Source organism: Larimichthys crocea, chromosome XII (genome assembly GCF_000972845.2).
Source record: "Larimichthys crocea isolate SSNF chromosome XII, L_crocea_2.0, whole genome shotgun sequence".
NCBI classification, from domain to species: Eukaryota; Metazoa; Chordata; class Actinopteri; family Sciaenidae; genus Larimichthys; species Larimichthys crocea.
This window is the reverse complement of record NC_040022.1, coordinates 6,161,282-6,179,678: the sequence shown is the minus strand read 5'-3', so window position 1 is coordinate 6,179,678 and position 18,397 is coordinate 6,161,282. Positions and strand designations below refer to the sequence as shown.

Genomic DNA, 18,397 nt, shown 5'->3' with positions numbered 1-18,397 from the left:
TTCCCGTTCACTGTGACACGGAGATTCAGCACATGAAACCCTGCTGCTACAAGAGGTTGGCCAGAATTATGGGATGCATTTGTATTCCCAACCAGATGCTTTCCCTCTATAACTTCTCTCACTCCCCTCCTCTGGCTGCACCTTTCTTCCATCCAAACCACCCGCTGCTTGGCAGTTCAAAGCATCCTCTGTACTCTAAAGCCTGTAATACCCAACCTCTATCAACTCTGGATTTCTCACTTGTTCTACAAGACAATCATGCATGCAGATGTATGAAATCATACACACACATAAGACAAGGACTCTTTATTCACTCAGAAATCTATGTGTGTGTTCCCTATCCCCTGTTTAATCTGGTTGTTGCATCCTTTTTTGGTCTTGGAGTGACAGTGCTCTAAATGTAGTGATAATGAATAGGCCTCGGGGAGTCTTTGCTGACTTGCAGCAGCAGGCTAATGAGATTAGCAAAGCCACCGAGGGCCTGTTAACGGCACAAGGCCCCCTATGAGGTAGAACAAGATGAGGAAGCAGAACTGGGGCATCGATGTGACTCCCATCTGCAAAAATAAAGCTGACAATATCCAACACACTGTCCACGTAACAACCAAAATATTCAGAAACCAAAGAAACGCACTTGAAGTTTATATGTTATTATAAATAGTACTGCTCTAAGGGAGCTTGGGATCGAAATAAGAGAGCATGTGCAGCGTTGTTTGTGTTTGTAGCAGGGCTGCTGCAGCAATATTGTCCTTCATGGTCTCACCACTTTTAGATTTATTGATATTTCAGAGTGTACAGATGGTTCTTTAAAGTTTGCACAGTTGCAGCTCTAAGAGAACAATTTTACCTCTACTATCAGGCAGCTTGATTCTTACAAAATGCTCGAAAAAAATATGCCAGAAAACCCTTCAGCTTTGGGCAAAGTGCTACTACACTCAAATCCACAAACAGCTAACTGTGGTATTAGTCATTGCGAATCCACAATCTTGAATTTATTAGCCTGACATAAAAACAGACCTGCAAACATTGAGGTAACAAAACAAACCTATAAACAACCCTATGTTTCCAACGCTGCACTGAACTCTCTCTAATGGATACAATGTTGAAGGCATAGTTCAGATACTTTATTTGCATGGAAGTGGGCTTGTCCTGGTTGTGACAGAAGGAAAAGAGACTCAACAAAGTGGACACAAAGAGCAGCAACACTCAACCGAGCTGGAACACTAAATAAAAACCATACAGTCTGATCATAATAAGAACAGGCAACAACTACTGACCATGAGCTTGTATAAGACTAGTGAAATACAAAAGCATGAGATCTTTATATAATGTTGGTTGAGTGCTGCATTGTATTGCCTCCAAATACAAGATAACCTGTCTGTGTTTTCAACAATGGGCAGACTACTCCATGAGATTCAAGAGGTTAGATACATTAGAAAACTAATGCGACTCAATGTCATGAAGAAAACAGGCAAACAGAGAACAGCAGAGGACAAATGGCGAGCTGTGCTGTTTTTAATGCTTTCAATGCCAGAGATTGAAAAAAAAAATATGCTTGACTATCTTCTCTATGGACCAGGCGTCTTTCATAATGCCACATAAAGACCCCGCCAGCCAGACATAAATAAAGGCAGGGTATTAAATATATGTCAGTTCTGGCTAATTTAAAAACCCAATATAATCTTTCTCTCTCGGCAATCTCGGGTAATTGTGAGAAAGACGGACCATGCCACTAACAATGAAGACAAGAGCTAACAATGCAAACGCAGTGAATGGCCATTATTGAAAAAAGTAGGGTAAAAGTGTGAGAAGAAAAGGCAGCACACACAGCTCTTACGACCTTTGCACAGAGGTATTTATCTGCCATTTATCTGTCTGTCTGTTACTGACTCTGAGGCTACAGTGCCATAGAGCACACAAATCAAAGAAGAAAGAACATAAATGAGACGACAAAAAAAAGGGGAAAAAAAAGTTTAAAAGACATTTTGAGCATCTGTATTACCATAGAGAAAACATCTGCCATGGTTCAGGCGATCCAGAAGAGTGGGTACACAAATCCCTCAAACCCACAATCACCCCCACAGAAAAAAAGACAGATATGAGGATGATCAGACACAGAGTAAAGTCCTCTAGAGAGGCGGAGGGTTTGTAGTTATGCTTAGCCATCAGCTCATATGTAACCCATTTCATCCATGTTATTATGAGACCATGGCTACTGCCATTTTTCACACAGTCATGCAAATGATTTGAACGCATTTGCTATCTTTGTTATTGTAATTCATTTAAAAAGAGCTCTGGCGGAGATTTAATCATTTCCCTGGCAGTAATACATTTGCTAATCTTTTTTTTTTGGTAACAAGAAGTTACAACAGCTTGTAAACTGTGTTTTTCAGCCTTATAACACAAGTTACAACAGCTTGTAAACTGTGTTTTTCAGCCTTATAACACCCATCAAAGCGGGTAGGTCACAAGAAAATACCCAATAAATACCAATAAATGAATATGTTGTCAGCATTATGCAATGTATTTGCAACTTTTAAACTGCCGTAGCTGTTTAGATATAGATAACAAAGAGAGAGCAACAACAGAGGAAGATGAACTTACAGAAGAGAAGTTGTGCGCGCCACATGGCTCTCCTCTGTATTTGCATGAGAGGAGCATGTCATCCAGTTGGTGGCTCAGTCTATCCATAAACTCCAGGTTGGTTCCCTCAAAGTTTCTGGGTGGCAGAAAGAGCCTGAAGTCTGACAGCTTCGTGAACCAGGCCTGACGGTCCTCTTGAAGCAAGTCCAGAACCATTGGCCTCACTGTCCGGTTGGCCAGCAGCAGGCCAAGCCAATGGCCAGCGAAATACAGGTCGCTCTTGGTGAGCTTGTAAAGGCGAATAGGGTTGTTGTTACAAATAGTGACTGCGGGGAAGGCCAGTTCTTTGGCCCACTCTGCGTGGACCCGTGTGTATGTGGGGAAGGAAAGCCAGTGGAGCAGGCGGTTGGAGGACCAAGATAAAAGCAGCCCCAAGGAGGTGCAGAAGGCCAGTAACCAGAAGGCCCTGCGGCCCACAGAGCCACCAGGGATGCAAACATGCCTCAGGCCGTGCAGGCGTGTCCTTGACAGCAGAGTGGAAGTGACCCGTGCCAGAGTTGGCTTTGTACGACGCCGCTGACGACCTTTTCTGATCATGGCCGGGGATCCCCGCCGGAGACATCGTCCCTCCAGGGCCATAGCTGCCCACAGTGCTCCTACAGCCGCGGGAAAGGCTTCATTTCCCAGCCAGGCCTCAGGGGCTGGGGCCCACATGTAGCTCCAGGATAAATCCACTACTGTAGTCCACACCTGGATATGTGTTTGACCTTACAAATATTAATGACCCATGCGGTTTTAACTGTAAATATGCCGCGTGCACACGCAGAAGTAACCCTTGGCGCAATATTTGTGTTTTGAAGTCGTCTCTGACGCCTTCAGCAGCAGCTACTTGTTGGTCATCTCTCCTGCTCTCTGGATCTGAGAGTGCTCCAATCATCCAACTCATCCAAGCAGGGGAAGAAGAAAGAAAAAATCTGCTAAGCAAATGCGCTCCAAGCAAGGTGGCTTCTACATGAGTGACTCCAGCATCCACCGCAGTTAGTGTGACAGTGAACAAGAGAGGATGAGACACAGAGAGCAAACGCAAGGGGAAGAGGGAGGGGGAGAGAGAGGGAGAGAGGAGGGTAGAATACAAAATACCATGGGCTAAGCAGAAAGGACAAAAAACAAATGAAAGAAGGGAAGGTAATTAAAATAATGAGACGACAGCAGAGGGAGTTGGTTGGTGTGCTGCAGTCTGTTAGAGCAGAGCTTGCCTTGTTCCAGCGCTGTGGTTTCTCTTCCTCCGAGTTACGTGTGTGTGTTTTTTTGGCTTCACTGACTTGCAGAGGCATTCAGCAGCCAGAGGCGGCAATCAGTTCCTTGTCACTATTAAGTACAAGCTTTAATTTAATTCACAGAAGTCCTCCCGTGCCCATTTGTTTTCTGTCCTCACTTTGTGGTCTCACTTTCCCCTGGATGTCACTGGTCTGCTCCCCGTCTCTCCCCCCACTTGGTTCTTCTAACCAGTGTCATCAGGTCCTGCGGGGGTAGCTTCATCTTGTAGCGGACCTGCTCCTCAGCACCACAGCCACAGTGAGAAACTAGAGATGCTACAACACACTTTCACATGGAGGCATCCATGCGCGTACGCGGACACAGACTCATGCCGGTTTTCCTGTGGGGAAACACAACCAGAGATAATCTGTTCTGTCACACTCTGATCTCAGCAGCTCTCCCTCTCTTCTCCTTCTTTTCCTCTAGTTTTTTTTTTTTCTCCAAACACAGCATCTCTCAATATTCCTCTCGTGTCTCCGCTCCTCCTTCTAAAAATACTCTGCCCAAATCAAATCCATCAACTTGCCCTCACGCTCCTCCTCCTCCTCTTCACTGTCGTGTCAGTTAAGCCCCCAAAGCTCGACCTCCTGTCGGGCTCCCCTCTTTTCCTTCCTCTTCTTCTTCTTCCTCCTCTTCTTTTCCACTTTGTGCACGCAGTCCCTTCACTTCTCTCCTCCGGTTAGGAAAGGCTTCTCTGCGCGCTTTCCTCCCTCTGTGTCCTTGTCAGCTTCATCCAGCTTGGTCCTCTCTCTCTCTCTCTCTGACTTCTCTCTCCCCCTCTCAGTGATCTCTCTTCTCCGTTGTTTTCTCCCCCTCCCTCTCTCGTTTTGCTCCTTTGTTTTGCTCTGCTTTTTTTTCCAGGCAGCTTGTCCTCCCGTTGCACCTCTCCTCTGCTCCTCCTGCGCCACAGCTCTGTCCACGCAGCCGGGGAGCCCGTCACTGATGAGAGCGCCTGTCTCTCTCTCTCTCTCTCTCTCTGTGCCGTCCTTCGTCCCCCTCTGTTTGTCTGCTGCTGCTGACTGACTGCTGCCTGCATGAATGTGAGGGTTTGTGTGGAGCAGAGAACAGCGAGACGAGGGCTCTCCACTAGTCTTCTACTCATTACCGTAATGCAGGTTTGAAATTCATGCGGTAACAAGTTGAACACAAGTGTGTGGAGGCTTATACAGTCAGGTTAATTTAAGTATTTATAGCATTTTAACTTTGGCAGTTTCATTTTAGTCGAAAAATGTTTTAGCTTTAACCTAAAACACTAAACTTGACTGTTGTTTTGAGATTAGTTTTTAGAAGACAGTTTAGTCTGGTTTTCGTTGGCAAACTGTGTATAATTTCTGCAAATTATTGGTATTTGAGGCTCATTGCCATCTTTGATGTATACAGTAACCATGATTTTATCTGTGAAGGAAATTGCAACATATTTTGTCATCGATTCTCATTTTCAAAAGTAGTTTTCTAATTTAATTTTTAAAAAGGTGCAGACATGTTTCATCATAGTTTCCGGGAAATGATTTATTTTGGAGTCCAGAGATTAGAAAAATGATTTTTATATTCTTACAGAAAAATCAGAAAGAGAACTCATTTTAAATTACATTGATAAATTTTGGAATATAGCTTTGTATAGTCTCTCACTAGTGCCTGATCAATAAATTAGAGAGATTGATATTATCAGCTGACCGAAACAGTGTTGCCATTACACAGTTTGTCCACCAGTGGGCGTTGAAAGATGATCGTGTTTGTTTCTTTTTTTTTTTTTTTTTTTACATGTCTTAAACATATGGTGTCAGTTTGATAATAATATTGTTCGATGTTTTGTTTGAGAATCTGATTAATAGAAAAACGGATGATATATGTGGCTGTAACTGCCAAGCATTTCCTGTTTTTATTAAAGACACGTACAGAAAAAACTAAACCCAAAGAGTAATTGAATACATTTTGAAGAAAGAAAAAAACAGGACAGATTACAAAGAGGAACGCGGGCCAAGAAAAATAATCTTCTTAAACATATTAACTACAATTACTTATATTCTGTATTGTCTATAAAACTTAAATAAAGGAGTGCATCAATCTTGCAGCACGTCCTTAGCAGCTCTGTATAAACACATCAAACACCCACACAAACTCTTGAGCAGTTCATGCAAGGATGATCTCATCTTATGTCAGTAAACCGACTTTTTGTATCATTTTTCACAACTTTAATGGTGAGGTTCTGACATTGGTCTGCCAATATCACAACAGGCAATCAACAATTTCCATCCAGCACAGTCAAGTTAAATGAGCTTCATCAGTACAAGCAAACAAAAACCTTCAGGGTCAACTCACCGTAAGTGCTCTTGTTCAGTGTTCTCTAATGCATGGTTTCATAAAGGTTTTACTCATTAGCATTCATGACTTCTCTTCTGCCAATTAACAGAGGAGAGCATTTTCTTTGTGCACGATAAGAACAGTATTTTTTTTTTACTCATTATGTGAGTGTCTTCATTGAACTCGCTGAAGCTGCTCTCAGTTTCTGCAGAAATGGAAATCAGAAATCCAGACCCAGACTTAAGCTCCGTCTTTAAGTTTTGTTACAGTACGGCAGCGCAATGTGCAGAATCACTTTCATAACAATTAATTCATCCTTACACTTGTATACCACGCTAACCAAATTATTATAAAACCGTTTTGTAACAACACAGAATGAGATGATGGTCTAATTTGCTGCAGTATCAACTAAGTATGCGTGTTTGACGTTATTTTGACTTGAACACAAGCTTCTTTTCATTGTTCGGCTGCATGTCTGGAAATACTTGACAACTCCCTGTGATCTCATCTTTGAATACATGATAAAATGACATTTTTAACTCCATAAAGCCATAAAGCCCACACATTAGCTTAAAGAAAGCCTTCATACTGTCAAAAAAAAATTTACACAGAAACCTGAAACTGCACACATATGCCAGCAAATGATACACATGCACGAGGAAAACACCGTATTCAAACAGCAAGAGCAGGACTTGATGTTGAAAGAATAAAACACATGCATATATAATTCATAACCAGGAAAAATGCAAAAAACAGAGATGAAGAAATGTCAAATGCATGCATGCACAGTTGTTTCCTCTCACAACTACTGTATGCTATGTTGGCACACACACACATACACATCCTACAAAGAGAGTCAGAGGCAGCCTTCCAGAGCCTGGATCCATAGGCTGAATAATTAGCTTGGAGCCATGAAGAGGGTTTCTCAGTCCAGCTATGCAGTCGGTGTAAAGAACAGCTCAAAGGCTCAACATATCCAATTTGCAATTCTAAAACATAAGGGAAATCACTGATTAATTAAGGATATAGCCAAACTAAGCGTCACAAACAATTACACTGCACTATGTGGCTGCGATGCAATGGCTTACATTTCCAATAAAATATTCCTGCACAGTTTCATCAACCACATTGTCTCAGATCAAAAGACACATAGTGGTAAACTGGCCATGAGAGAGGCGACTGTAAATATAAACCACAATTAAACATTCATAGGTTCATGTTAATGTGACCTAGAATGTTTCAGAGAACGTGGCCTGAGAAAAAAAGAAAAGAAAAAAGAGGAGTCCAGCCCGAGGAAGGCAACAGCAGATGATTCATGAGAATACAAGATGGCCTTGTCTGTAAAAGCACAGGTGAGGCCGTGACACTTCGATGAAAGGTGGAGGGGGGTGGAGGGGATGGAATATAAACAGTGTCAGCCATCTTGCGGCAAGCTGCCATTCATCAAAACTCTAGGTTGATTTAATGGGACAGTGATGGCAGGCAAAGCAATCAATGGGTTGTCTCTGCTATATGAGCTTTCTATTCTGACTGCAGTAACATTTGTCAGCTGGGGGGAAAAAAATACACTGGGGGAGGGTGGATACTCACTGGTTCTTAAATGAATAGAAAAAGATAAATCCCTGGGTAGCCACTGATTAAGTCAAAAGACTGATGGTCTCAACGTAGAGTCTCATTTAGTCTGCATTAGACGTAATAGTTTTCATGGTTGATAGAATAATCTAGAAATGGCTTCTTTGTGGTGAACAGTGGAAGTTTTGCTCAGGCCTGTGTATCATCTTTGAGTTGCTGTCATTGGTGATAGCATGTTGCACTGCGGGTAAACTAAAACACATTTTCTACTGCACTCATTAGCACCTTTCCTATAGGAGGGTTCGTCAAAGCACATATACTCAGCTGACGGAGACACGGGACGCTGCAGTGCTGATAAGCAGGGTGTGAGTTCACGTAAAAAGCTTAAATCAACTGTTTGATCTGGTTTTATAAAGCTGATTAAGGCAGAACGAGCTATTCATTACGCCTGCCAGGCATGCACTCCGTCAGGTTAATCTAACATGTCCTTCTCATGTCTGAATGAACGCCCTGATCACTTTTATTTCATAGTCACAATGGGAGTCTGGCTAGGTCAGACCTTGTAACATTTTCCAGATCGCTTTCAAAAACGGGAACCAAGTCTGACGTGAATGCTATCAAGCAGCGCAAGGTTAATTTTCACATTCACAGAAAGATAGAGATTAAAGTTCTGAGTTAAGTTCTGAGATCGCTGCAATAAATGTGTTATTTCAAGCTGTGATTCAAGCTGTGCACACAATCATCTTGATGAACTTAGAAATACTGTGAAAAAGCCTTTTAAAGTCATCAAGCTTCAGTGTTGTGCAACTACCAGTCAAAACCTGCATTAGGTACTAAAGCAGTAATAAATAAGTATTTAGCCATTTGGGTTTAGAACAATAAAGAGAGAAGAATAAAGAATGGACAGGTCATGAGTGACGTCACCTGTAGGTTTCCAAAGCACTGCTTTGAAGACCAAAAATATGTGGCACTAGACACCGATGTTATGGAATTTTCTATCCTTATGTTACACGAGGTCACGTGTGGGCCTTGAGGTCCTCAGCAGTATTAGTTGTTCGGCTTTGGTTGGGAACAGTACGTGCCAGTCTATCTCAACACTGTGGTGGCCGGGGTCAGAGAGACCTATTGCTGCCTTCCTAGACATAATAGATAGCTTGCTGTTGACGTTCCAATCTGCGTAAACAGACATCTGTGTCTCCAGACTAGAATATGCTGACAATAACACCTCCATGGGTAAAGACATTCTCTTTGACTAATTCTGGCCGTGAAGTATTTTGGCAGAATGTGAGACCGACTCAGGCACTTCTGATGTACTTTGAAAGTGTCTCTAATTCTCCTTGGCCAAGTGTCAATAAATAACACAGCATAAGACATCAGAGGCTCCTGAACACTTTCTTCCCTCCTGACCTCACCATTGACCTTTGACTTCAGCAATTATCCACTATCCACTCCATTATCCACAGCAGCCACCATGTTGGAAGTACTGCTTCTTTCGCCTCCTGGGTTAATCTAAATATCGACGGCAGAATGATGCCTGGGTGCTTTAATAAGCCATTTGTAATGGCACCTACCTGTCATTCAAAGTGACAATGCTGTTAATTATAAACTGTTAATTACAGTTTTTTTTCGCATTGGTTTCAATTGCAATGCACAACACTGGCATACCGCCAGCAATCTATCCAGTTGCGATAACTAATGTGTTTGTATTGTCCACCTCCAACTCCAAATATATTAACTCCTTACCTAGACTTCGGTCTTGATCATCTCCATTGGGGAATATCTGCCTCTTTAGCCTGCTTACCTAGTTGCTAACTTTGTCTGTCGGCTGTTGCTGTGCAAGTAGTGTATGGATTATTAAACCTTGTGAACAGCATGTTTACTGAAAACAGCTGATTTTGAAAGAAAATGAAAAGAAATGATGAAAGATACTAAAATGAAAAAAAAAATACTTCAGTTATGTGATAGTTATGTAAGTGATATTACACAGAGGAGCTGTTCATATAAAAATAGCGAAAATACAGATGCAGCAGTGTTTTTTGTCTTATTTTCCCAAATGGAAACACATTGCTAAAAATATAAAACAGGTAAGGAAGAGAGAAGAAATAAGAAATGTAATTGCAGCTCTAATATTACAGAAGCTGCCCTTTATACTTGCATACTTGTTTTCATTGTATAGTTATAGTTGTAAAGTCTGACTCACACAAAGAACAGGAAGAAATGCAGCTGAGTTCATTCACCCTGTAGATGGCAGCCCTGTGAATTCTGTCAGGGCAGGAGGTGACATTGCTCAAAGGAAATTACAAAAGAAAAGGCCTCTGCAGGTAAAACTGAACATTTAACTGTGATGGAAAGGCTCAGCTGAGCTGTATTTCAGCTTCAGTCGGGAAGGGAACAAATCTTGACTGGGGTAACAAGAAATCCCAGTGGGACTGGTGTATTTAGCTGGAAAAAGTCCATTCATTTCTTGACTTATTTTTAATTACAGCAGGTGAATGGAGACTTCTCCAATTTGTACTGTAACTGACCTCGGCAGCTCTCTGAACCCAGCTCCACCTGCAGGCTAGGAGTCAAGTTCAGATTAAATCACATTAAATTACACAAGGCTTTAATGATGTCTGTGGGGATTTAGGGTCGAGAGAAGGATATAACTTGAACTTGAACACGGCAGTCTTGAGGGACATGCATAATTAAAAGAAAAAAAAAACATTGTAAAAATACTGACGAACAAAAGAACAACATAACGTTTACAGACCCCCAAATTATCATGTTTTACCTCAACAATTAGAGTGAAATACTGTAAGCGAGGATTAGCAGCTTATCACAGCTAATGAATGGCGTATTCACTTCATTTTCAGCTTGATCAATTGAGGTGGAAGTGGACGGGCTCTAGCCCTGCTGGCTCGAGGATGCCGGGGGGCCACCCAGAGCTGCAACTGCTGATGCTGCAAAGCTAACACAATGACTGTATTAAATCTGACAGTGGCATGTTTTTAATTAATAATTAATACGTTTAGAAGACAACCCCACCCCTCCAAAAAAACTGCACAGCTCAACAAAACGGCTCAAAAACAAACGGTCATACTTCAGCTGCTGCACCATCACCATCACCATCATTGGTTTGAATTCACTTTCAATTAAAGAAGGTTATGGTCATTATCGTACATAGATCCTCGAGCGTTGGAGACATTTGACATTTTCTAATACGCCGTTTATTTGAATACAAATTTATCTATGTAACATTCAGAAAAACATTGTTAATAATAAAACCCCCGGTCATTGTGCTGGACTGTACAGGCACAAGCAAGCATCATCCTGAGCGTAAAGTTCCTATATTTTAGTTGGACCTTTGGCTCCATTATACTAACTGCAAATCATCCTATATGGATTCATATCAGTCTTTTGTTAGCAAGCATGCAAGCTAAGGTAAACCAGCCAGCTGCAACTCAGCAACACTGTGTATATCTGGTGAACTTGGTGCTGCTCTGTGTTGTTTGATGATGATCACTCAGGGGCGTGCATAAATGTCACATCCTTTGGATTTTCTTCGAAAGAAATTGTCTCTGTGTTAATCCACCCATTGCATTATTATTTTCTTTTTTTGCAAACTTACAATCTTCAGTCCCCACCAACATTGACTGTACACTTCAAGTACTAAACAATACATCATATATTTATTATATCTATGCCATGTTATCCAACAGTTTCACTTTTGAGGGAAAAAGCAGCAGAAGAGGCAGATTTTATCGACGGGTATGCTGGAATAAAAACTGTGCCCTTGTGGTTTTTCCATCTCAAGCCTTTGATACTGCTATTATATGGTTGACTAAGCATATGTTCAAGCTGTTCCACTTTTTCTTTTAATCAAACTGCCACCACCTTTTTGATTAAACGACAATAGACAGCAGCTGCTTCGGATCAGGCCCCACATCTGGCTCACATTAAGGCAGATCGGGAGGTTCTTTAGAGTTTCAGCTAATCACAACAAAAATGTGTCTGAGCGTGGTGTGTGGGTGTAGGCCTGGCAGGTATCAGTGAGTGTGACTTTGTGACGATAAATGTCGCTGGATTCCTTATGATGATAACATCAGCACTGGTTAAACTAATAATCTCCCTCCAGCTGACACTACCATAACCCACTCTGACAGTTCGGCAGCATCCCAAGCCACACTCCGCACACACACTCCTGCCCTTTACAGCTCCCCCCTTTGCAAACCTGGGTCAGAAAACCAACCTTTAAAATCCAGCTCCACACACAATCTACATTTGATACAGGAGACAAAGCAACACCTCAGTTGCTTTAACACTGAACATAAACACCGTCGAATCACATGTGCATGGTAGCTTTAGAAGCACCAAAGCAGAGGCAATCATGCGTGACATGAAGTACACGAAGGTGTTCGTCATTTTGAATTAATCAAAATAATGAAGCAACAGTTATGGAAGTGTAACAACTGCTGGGTAATATGCAATCGTACTGGTTTAATTGCTACACACTGCTACAAAATCAATATGGTTTCAGCTTTGTCTTAGCTTCAAACACAGACTGAAATGTTGCTGTTAATGTGTCTAAATTATTCAGTCGCTGACAATATTTTGAAGTGTATGTTTGGAGTTTATACAGATAAACAACGTCAGCAACTCAAGCGCAGTCATTGATTTTGTTGATCGTTCATCAGCTATGTATGATTTAGTTTTTCTCAGTTACTTAAAGGAAGATTAGAAACGCCTTGAACGCTCTTTCATTCATCTGCTGTCTATTCTCCCATTAACGCTGAAAGCTTTGAACGGGTTCCTCTGGAGAGAACAGTGAAATCTCACTGTTTTGTGTCATAAAGAATCTAATCAGGCACGAAAGACTGAAACGTTTTTGACAGTCGTGAGGCAGAAAAACAAGATCAATGAATGATGTTAAAGTTACGTGTTGGAAAATGTAATATTCGCTGGCCTATTGGGTCTATTTTTGGCCTGGCACGATCTTTAGCTTGATGGATACTTTACTTTTTCCATGAGCCATTTCATGATAGACAGCTAGTATACACTGTACCCACATTATTTTACAGCTTGGTGGTTGAAAATAGCTTTTTCAGATGTGGATTTGATGACAGCAGCGACAGGCAACCAGTTGCGCAGTATAGAAATAGAGGCTAAAAGTGGCATCAAGCTACAGAACTGTGCGCCACTATAAAACAATAACTCAGAGTTTGATTTAACTATAACACAGCAGCATCTCCACCTAATATATTCTTCTCGTTTATCTATCTGTTTATTTTGGAGCTGAAATATTCCGGCAACCAATCAACAGAAAACTAATCAGCGACTATTTTCAAAACTTACCAATTTACAGCTTCTTGTGATGATTTACTTTATTTATTTATATGTGCCAGTACACTGAATATAATTAGGTTTTGGGCCAACAAAACAAATAATTTTAAAACGTCATTTAAGGATTTAGAGAAATGTGATCAATGAACTTTTTCAGCATCTTTAATAACCCATAGTTGTAGTAATTATTTAAAATGAACTTTCATGCTGTACTTTTCTAACGTGGTGTTCTGTCCATTATTATGTTTTTGTGTTTAAACCAGCTGTGACAATAAGTCAAAGTGGAAGGCTGGTAGAGCTTCTCTTTAACAAACTCGTTAGTTTTTCTGTAAAAAAGCCTCAAAGTTATCATGGTCATGATTAAATGATGCTGAAGTGTTTTTAAACACCTTTGAATTTGATGAATCTGCTTACAGTCAAGGTAAGAAAAAACTCCAGGTGAACTTATTTTTGTAGACTTTTTTAATCTCTTTCAGTCAACGTGACTCCCATGAAATATTCCAATCATCTTTAAAGTCAAATATAAATGTGCATTTGCACTAATTCAACTGAAAAACCAATGACACGACTGTAGAGAGACCAAAAATAAGCTCCAAACTTTCTTCTTGATTGCTCATTGCTCATTTTTTCACGCAACTAACTGAATCCATGAGCTTACGGCTGCAGAATGTCAGCTTTAACATCAGCACTCACACTGCGTTCAAAGCCTCCCCTGCCTGTGTTAGACTGTGACTCAGTACCTGTCAGTCCCTTACTAACTTTAATATGTGGGGAAGGGGCGGCATGTCGAGCCTGTTGGCTCAGACATGACTGCTCATGTGAGACATCACTCTACTGCCGACTACACCGTGAAGCTTCGGCTCTGGCTGCATCTGAAGATCGTTAGGGAGGCCATTTTGTGTCAACAAAAGAGGGAGACAATAAATGGAGGATTTTGTTGAGTAATTCATTCACTGTCTTCAAATTATCAACCACTTCACAGCCAATTCACACTGACCTACATTTTTATGAAAATATGCCTCTCTTTGTGGTTAAACAGAATCAGAGTCTAGATGCTATTGTCTCTCTCTCTCTTTAATGATACTTACAGGTCTTTGTGTAGCTATCCATGACACCTTTCTATTCACTTTCTCTTATTAAACCATTTGTCACCAGGTTGCCAAGGTAACAGCAGCTCCAACTGCACCAATATGCAAGGGTGGGACTAATGAGAAACCCTAACTGTCCTATGATTTACGTTTTACTTCGTCTTTACCGAAAATCAAAGCCAATTATGTTTAAAATGAACCTGTCTCCATCTACGTTCTTAATAATAAAAGAAAAGGATAAAGAAAATCTTGGCGAGGAATACAAAGCTCAGAGCCGAGACTGCCACAACAGTTCCGGCTAATGATGCTATTAGTGCTTTGGAGCAGCACAATCAATCAGAGAAGTGATTAGTATGAGCATGTACGGAGAGCTGGCCCATTAGTCAGATGTGCTGTGTGTAACCTTCAAGACTCCACCGAACCACTGTGTTCACGACTGCACACCGAGAAACAGTGAACCACGGTGAATAGTGATTGAAAAAATGCAGATGGCCTTCATAACAATATGTAGAACAGTATAATTGTGTTGTGTGAGTGTGTGTGTGTGTGGTATGATGTGTTTACGGCACAGAGTGGATAAAGTAAGCCATGTAAGATGTGGCTTTGAATCATCTGGCTGGCAGTAGAAACAGTGTTCATGACAGATGGATTAATTAGAGTTTCCGCTGTTTGGGGTGTATGTGCTGTCTGCTGTAGCTCAGAAAAGAAAGTTAAAAACAGTCAGAGAAAGATGGATACAACAGAGAGGCACGATGAGCTGAAGCTGAGCCAGGCCAGACGAGGGTGCTCAGGTGAAGCAAGTGAGGCGCCACAGAGGGCAGTGATGAAGCTGAAAAATGGAAATTCGTTCTGCAATTACTCAAACTCAATGTGTAGGTTTTAGGTCTTGGAAATAACACGTTTTGTAAAAGCTGAAACCTCTTTCACATTATCAGGATTTAAAGTAAATGGAAACAGTGTCAGGCCTGTCGCATTAGTGTCTGACATTTTGAAATCTGAGGGCAAATGTCAGCGAGCTGACTTAATTCTGATCGAACAGGAAATGTAATACCTTTCTCTATATTCTCATAAAACATTGATCACTTCATTCCTAATACAATTTTAATGATGCGGGAATTATAAGAGGAATAAAATATGGCAAAGTCATGACCATTTCATGGATTTCACGTGAATCTTTTATCCATTCACATTTCCAGGTGCAGTCTACTTTGAGAGCCGCAGGTGTACACACTGAGAGACAAAACACAGGCAGAAGGAGAGAATATGAAACTGGTATTGTATTTTATTCCCACTTCAACAAAAGAATAAAAAATAATGGGCCTGAATACACAAATCATGATGTCTAAGCAATAATCATTGCCTGAGGACAAAAAAAAAAACATTTGAAGGAAAATTTCAAAGGATGATCATCTGACAAGAAAATACCTGTGCTGCTTCACTTCTTACTCACCTGTCATTTTTGCTCTATCATTTCACACCTTGATCAATGGTGAATAGTGTCACTAGACTCTATCAGATTTTTCACGGAGCGTATTAACCGACATCACGTGTAATCACTGAATTAGAACCTTTAACGTCTCACCTGACCACGATATAATGTTCAGTATTTTTAGGCGCACATTGCACAGTCCTACAGACTTAGATTACTCGCTCATTTACGCGCTGAAAATGGATTCAAATCATTGCTCTGCCACAATGTCGCAGCTAAAGACGACAAATTGCATGCAAAAACAATTTGATAAGAAAGAGGATTATTTCCCATGATTCAGTTTTGTCATTTTGTAATATCCCATTGATGGTTTATGCAAGATTAAAATCAGTAATGACGGCTGCAGTTAATACAAATCCTTGAATTTTCCAAGCTATTATAGTGTCCCTCCTTTGTAATCAGGGATTTTAGCTATGCTTAGGTCGCACTAAAAGTAGTTAAGATGATTCTTCACCACTCTTAAATGCTCTGAACTTGCTTCATTAGGGCCAATTTTCAGCAAAGAAACAACTTCCTTTCTCTTATTTCTCTCTTTTTTTTTTCTTTAGAACTTGTACAAAACAGCAGGGAAGTACAACAGAAGCAGCGTTTTGAATCATAATGCACAGCAGCTGCCGCGGTGGTGTAGCTGCATGGAAAGCCTTGTCAACATCATCAACCACACTGCCCCCAGGAAGCCTTCATGAACAATTTCTAGAACTTTGATCTTGAACTGGAAATGAATTAAACGTATAAATAAAGCCACTATTGTCTGAACATTTTCCTTTCAAACCTCAATAACATTAAAAACAGACTTTGTCCTTAAACCCCAACATGCTTCCTATTTTTCAAGTGAAAACACATGACAGTATTTTATGAAAATACTCTTTATCCCCCTGTCGGATGCAGAAGAATCTTCCAGCTTCCTAATCTCCAGCCTGAGCTGCAGTGATAGTATACGTCGTTAAATGCCGTCACACTTATGATGAGTGGATCCTTCTATGTGGGGGGGAGAACCAGAGGAGAATCATGGAAGACATTCACTGGGAGGCCTGAGTCCAGCTGTTTCCCCAAGGAAATGTTGACCCTTCTGGGAATCCGCATTTAGCAGGGTGCAGGAAAAAGATTGCCTTGGTACAGCACTGTAAGTACCCCCATGAATTAAAGATGAGCTCAAGTTGTTCTTCTGGCTTGAACTAACCGGAACAGATTTCCAATTAGCATTTTATTTTAAAGCCCATTAACCATCACATCTTTTCATCTGCAGTATCATATGTGACACATCTATGGTCAGTTTCCAGGCCCGGTCTGCATCTGACAGAGCACCATCTTAGTACTAGCAGTTAACTGTGCCTCTCTCCAGAGGTTTGTTGTTGTTATTTATAATTTGAATAACGCTAAAGTGAAGGCTGATTAGGGTGCACACAAGAAATCAACAAATTCTGACAAAATAAAAACAGTTACAAGCCACATTACAACCATAATCTCCAATCAAGTGACAAAGTACCACAACTATTTTTGGCAACTTTGCTTTCCCTGCAGAGCTTTTGCAGCAAAACCCATTATTGTCAATTCCCTGGGGTGGGATTTCCTCCCAACAACTTGTCTGCCTTGTTAAGAACTGTTTGTGTGAAGGGGAGGAAGGTGTCATCGCTCTCCTCATCACAAATGTGTTACCAACGCTCCTGTTTGAACAGGGGATGTGTTTGAAGATGAACAGTCACACGTTTCAAGGCCACCATTTTCTCTCTTCTCTCTACTGCATGCGCCACTCAAAGTCAGATAAGTGAGATCATGTATGTTTTAAAGGAAGATACTGTACAGCAAGGCATCGGTGCTTCAGCGAGAAATGTACTTGTCACTGAAGGGGAAGGAAGGGGAACATGACAAGCAATAATCTGTTGAATCATGAATCTAGGCCGACTGATTCAAGGCCCAAGATCCAGTACTCCATGTACTCCATGCTCCTCTCTGCCCCAGTCACAGAAGTGATGTAGTTACTGTACTCATAGCCCTTTTAAGAGATAAATGGTGGCCTACTCAAAAAAGAGTTAGGTGCTGCACAAGTATAAAGTTCCTCCAGAGCATAAAAACAGATGTTCCTACACCAGCTGATACTAGATGCTCATAAGAACAAGATTAAGGAGTCTACAGCCATGCTGACAGCTCTGTATATAGGTTGCACGTCCTGTAGCTAGAGCTGTGCTTTTAGCTCAATGCAAACATGATCAACATCTTAGTTTAGCACGCTAATCATCACTAAACACAAAGCACAGCTGAGGCTGGTGGGGATGCTATTGGGTTTACAGGTAGTAGGTCATAGTACTGGACAAATTGAAAATTTGACCCGATGATAAGCGTTGAAAATCAAAGGGATCACCAATGCCACTCATTCTGTGGGGAGCATGGATGTTTGAAGCAAATTTTAAAAGCAATCCATCCAAAGGCTGTCAAGATATTTCAGCCTGGATTAAAGTGGTGGTCAGACTGAGCGGCAAACTGACATTGACATCCCTAGAGTAATTTTGAAAGCTAAAGACTGGATATCCAACTAATCCTCAGCAAATGGAAGAATTAACAGTGCACAAATTGATCTGGATATGTACTTAAAAGTTGTTGGAGCTGGTCCAGCTTGGCAATTATCCACAGCATGTTCTCCACCTTTTACCTTTCAGTGCAGCACATTACCCGCAGACCACTCTTTCCAGTACGTTTCAAAGAGGGAAAGTGAGAAGTGCTACCTTAT

At 41.1% G+C, this 18,397-nt stretch overlaps 1 protein-coding gene across 5 annotated transcripts in view; it reads right to left on the bottom strand.

The window, feature by feature from the left end:
* Nucleotides 1-18,397, bottom strand: part of asic2 (acid-sensing (proton-gated) ion channel 2) — a 342,968-nt gene that overhangs the window by 98,812 nt on the left and 225,759 nt on the right. Inside the window, exon 1 of one of the 5 annotated variants that reach the window (XM_027284953.1) lies at nucleotides 2,605-5,080. The exons of the other annotated variants lie outside the window; for them this stretch is intronic. Coding sequence (XP_027140754.1) covers nucleotides 2,605-3,297 — 693 coding nt within the window. The 5' untranslated portion in view covers nucleotides 3,298-5,080. Of the gene's footprint in view, nucleotides 1-2,604; nucleotides 5,081-18,397 lie in introns of those variants that run through there. 5 annotated transcript variants of the gene reach the window in all.